Raw genomic sequence first — 3,988 nt, 5'->3', positions numbered from 1 at the left:
TTGAGTCGAGGGATGTGCAAAGGGAGTGGCGGATGACCTAATCCAAAATTCAAACACTTGCCATTTTTTGATCGATTCCTTGAGCGAGGGATGTACAAAGGGAGTAGACCCTGGAATATTAGATTCTTGTGGAGTTTATTCTGGAATATGTAGTACACTAAGTCTTGAGAGTACATATTAGATTTTGGAATATGTAAGGCGTGTAAGACATGAAGTCATGTTTCTGGACTAATTCTAAAAACATGTTACGGGGCAACGAAAACGAGAAACAATTTTCAAAATTGGATAACGAACATGTCACGAGGCAACGAAAACGAGAGACAATTTTCAAATTTGGATAACGAACATGTCACGAGGCAACGAAAGAGAGAGACAATTTTCGAAATTGGAAAACGAACATGTCACGAGGCAACGAAAACGAGAGACAATTTTCAAATTTCGACAACGAAAAGGCTGTAATGAAATCTGAAAACATCGTAAATGCATTAAAAACTGTTCCACATGCATGAAATAACAGTGCGCATGCATGAAATATGTAACTCATGTGTCCAAGGTCAAATCTTAAAGTAATCTCAAGTGAACTTTTAAAATGTTGCATTTTAATTTAGAATTTGGAATTTTATTAATAACTTTGACGGTTGGGGATGTGGTAGCAAAGAAGGATGTAGTGGTAGATCAAATTAATCGCGGTAAGGTTCCTTGATACTCGCATAATGTGTGCATGAAAAACTGTTCCACACGAAATAATGGTGACAGAAACACTCAGGCTTTACATTCTATAACTGTTACATTCATTCGTTTTAAGAAAAAAAGTCCAACATCTATCAAATAAAATAAAAATTCCCGAATTATTCAATAAGGCAAATGTCCAATATCTATCAAATAACATAAAATTCCCGAATTTTTAATTAAGGTAAAATAAAAAATTACTCTACTCATTGTCGGTTGTCCTTCGGTCACAATTCCTACTGTCGTGGTTCGCCATCTCCCCACAGGCCCTGCATTTTCTTAGCGCTTTCTTCGTCACTTCCCCAGCTCGTTCTCTTTGTGAGATCAGCCTTTTTCCCGAGCCTTTGTTTTTGCACTGCCTTGGAGGCAAAACCTTAATCTCACTAGGAATGTTTGTTCCTAAAAGCATCCCAATTTCAGCATTCTTGTCCTTTACCTTTGCAATACCAGTATTTCCACTTTTATCAGGGGTAATTTTTACCCTTTCCTTGAACTCACGCAAAATCCCAAGCAACTCATCACAATGACTAGGACTCTGTTCAACAAGTGCCACACAAGTAAACAACTCGACCATAACTCGCCAACTTTGTTTTTCCGTACATCCATTGATGTACAATCGCAACAACGGCCATTAGGGCCGACGATTGGCTGGCGGGTTGCTAGTTTGCTCCACCGACTAAGCGGGTAGTCACTTGGAACTTTCTCGAATTCCCGATCTTTAAAGACACACAGAGCATGTCGACAGAGCATTCCATGTCTTTCAAACTTCTTGCATGTGCATACCACTGAAACATCATCCTTCTTAAAACCAACCTTATACGTTTTATTTCGAACTTGATCTATGATATCTGTGTATAGGATTGGATAGGTTTTATCTTTTTCTTTATCCCCAACACCACATGAATAGCAAGCTGCTTCGACTTCCTTTTGAAACTCGCCGAAAATTGTTGGAGTGTAGATTTCTGATGCATGCTTTTCTAGGGGTAATGGAGTCGACAAGCGGGGAAGGAGTTTTTTGATTGTGCAACAAGTTTCGAATGAGTCCATCTTTGAGCATCCATTGCACTCTCAAATCTCATCCAAAACTCAACTAGGGTTAAATTAGGATTAGTGAAGTTCTTTGAAAAAGTGGTTTTCGACTCGACCGGAGGTCGTTCTCATCAAGCCTCCTAAAAACAGATCACGAAAGTAAGTGGAACCCACATATTTCTAATGTTGTACTTCTCCTTAAGCCACTCGTTATCCGACAACCCATGAGATTCAACTACTGTTGTCCACCTTTCCTCAAATTCAGGCGGCTCCACATCTTCGCTCCAAACACATCGGTTTATCTTCTTCAGGAACTCAGTATCTTTACATATTACAGGCCCTACTTTCTCAGGCAACTTTTTTAGTATGTGCCACATGCAATATCTGTGTTGCACCTTGTCTTTCCAGGCTAATTTCATTCCTTCTTCTATCCCCGCATCTTCATCAGTTATCATACAAACTGGATGACGACCCCCCATAGCCTCTACGAATTTCGTAAATAGCCAAGCAAAGGACTCCTTACTCTCATTTATAATAAGTCCAGCCCCAAAGGTCACGCATCTCTTATGATTATCCACGCCTGTAAAAGGACCAAATATCATCCTATACTTGTTTTTTCTAAAGGTCGTATCAAAAGAGGTCATATCCCCGAATAGCAAATAGTTTTTAATACTAATAGGGTCAGCCCAAAACACATGTGACAATCGACCTATCTCGTCTACCTCAAAATCAAAATAAAAAGATGGACACATGTGTTTTATCTTCATAAAATGCTCAATAAGCATTTGAGCATCCCCCTCTGATAAATAATTTTTGATGTCTCCAGAAAAGTTCTTAAAGTCTTCCAATGACGCACCCACATTTCTATAACCTCTAACATACTCCTTGAACAACCTATACGACTTAACTGGACCTATGTTATTTTTGGAGTTGTCAATTATCATTTTTTTGTGAACTACATTCAACTCTCTCGTTTGTGTCAAATGTACCATTGTTGATGGTGTTTGTGGCATATGATTATGACCTTCATGAAAATCATATATTTGGTATTTACCCATATCAGGACCTTCCTCCAAAATTCGCTTAAATTTAATACAAGAAGGACATTCTATCCTAGTCCTTTGCCTCCTGTGATTTTTCCCTTTCGCTTCACATACTCCAGCCTTATTACACACAACTTTTTTATGCGTAACGACACCATTTTTAGACTTTTGTGAGCTTAATCTAGTCACAAACCCACATTCTTTAGCATATGCTTCATAAAACTCAACACCTAGTTCAAGCTTATCGAATAGCATACCAATAACAGGCTTAAGATGGTTGAGACACTCAAAAACCCGATTCGTGTTGCTTGAAGAACCTTCTGCTGCCTCCTCGTCCTCTGCCTCCTCTACTATGATATCTGCATATGTGGTGCAATTAAAGTAAGAAAGGCGAGGGATACAAAAGCATATGAAATATACCTTTAAAAAGCTGAAAACATCAAGCAACTACCAGGATGAATAGAATTGTACCTTCAACAAATTCGAAAGTCACAACTTCAGGAACATCATGTTCAACTGCTATTGTAGATATTTCTAATATAGGCTGACATGCATTAGCTTCAACATTCGCTCCTTCGTTTGTAATGACATTTGAAGAAGTTTGTGATAGTATTGAGGAGTTGTCTTTGTCATTATTGCTGCAACAAGAAATGTCAAAAATTAAATAAGCAACAATACAACAGTATAATTCATGAAATTGAGTCCCTTATTTTAACAAATGTAGGCAATTTCACAATTTCTCCAACCCTAATTTCTCAATTAAGCCAATTTGATTCACAAAATCACATTTTGATGCACCTAAACAGGAATTTGATGCACATAAATAGGAATTTGGATGCACATAAACAAGATTTTGATGCACATAAACGGTCTCCAACCCTAATTTCTCAGTTTCCCCAATTTAATTTATGAAACCCTAATTTCTCAATTAGGCCAATTTGATTCACAAAATCACATTTTGATGCACCTAAACAAGAATTTGATGCACATAAACAGGAATTTGGATGCACATAAACAAGATTTTGATGCACATAAACAGTCTCCAACCCTAATTTCTCAGTTTCCCCAATTTAATTTATGAAACCCTAATTTCTCAATTAGGCCAATTTGATTCACAAAATCACATTTTGATGCACCTAAACAGGAATTTGATGCACATAAACAGGAATTTGGATGCACATAAACAA

At 37.6% G+C, this 3,988-nt stretch overlaps 1 protein-coding gene across 1 annotated transcript; it reads right to left on the bottom strand.

Annotated features, from left to right (window-relative positions):
• Positions 1-931: 931 nt before the first annotated feature.
• On the bottom strand, positions 932-2,135 carry LOC141616911 (uncharacterized). Its single transcript, XM_074434075.1, has 2 exons — positions 1,914-2,135; positions 932-1,264 (listed from the first exon to the last, which is right to left on the bottom strand). The coding sequence occupies exons 1-2, from the start codon at positions 2,133-2,135 to the stop codon at positions 932-934; spliced, it is 555 nt and encodes a 184-aa protein (XP_074290176.1).
• Positions 2,136-3,988: the final 1,853 nt, after the last annotated feature.

This window comes from Silene latifolia, chromosome X, assembly GCF_048544455.1.
Source record: "Silene latifolia isolate original U9 population chromosome X, ASM4854445v1, whole genome shotgun sequence".
NCBI lineage: Eukaryota > Viridiplantae > Streptophyta > Magnoliopsida > Caryophyllales > Caryophyllaceae > Silene > Silene latifolia.
Note: the sequence above shows the minus strand (reverse complement) of the source record. Positions and strands in the feature narration are given on the sequence as shown.

What these genes read in the sequence shown, in the direction of transcription:
- LOC141616911 (XM_074434075.1), bottom strand. Translation starts at nt 2,135, where the DNA reads ATGTGGCACATACTAAAAAAGTTGCCTGAGAAAGTAGGGCCTGTAATA. An exon ending in TGTGGGTTCCACTTACTTTC is followed by an intron (nt 1,265 to 1,913) that starts GTGATCTGTTTT and finishes CTTGTTGAACAG; the next exon opens with AGTCCTAGTCATTGTGATGA.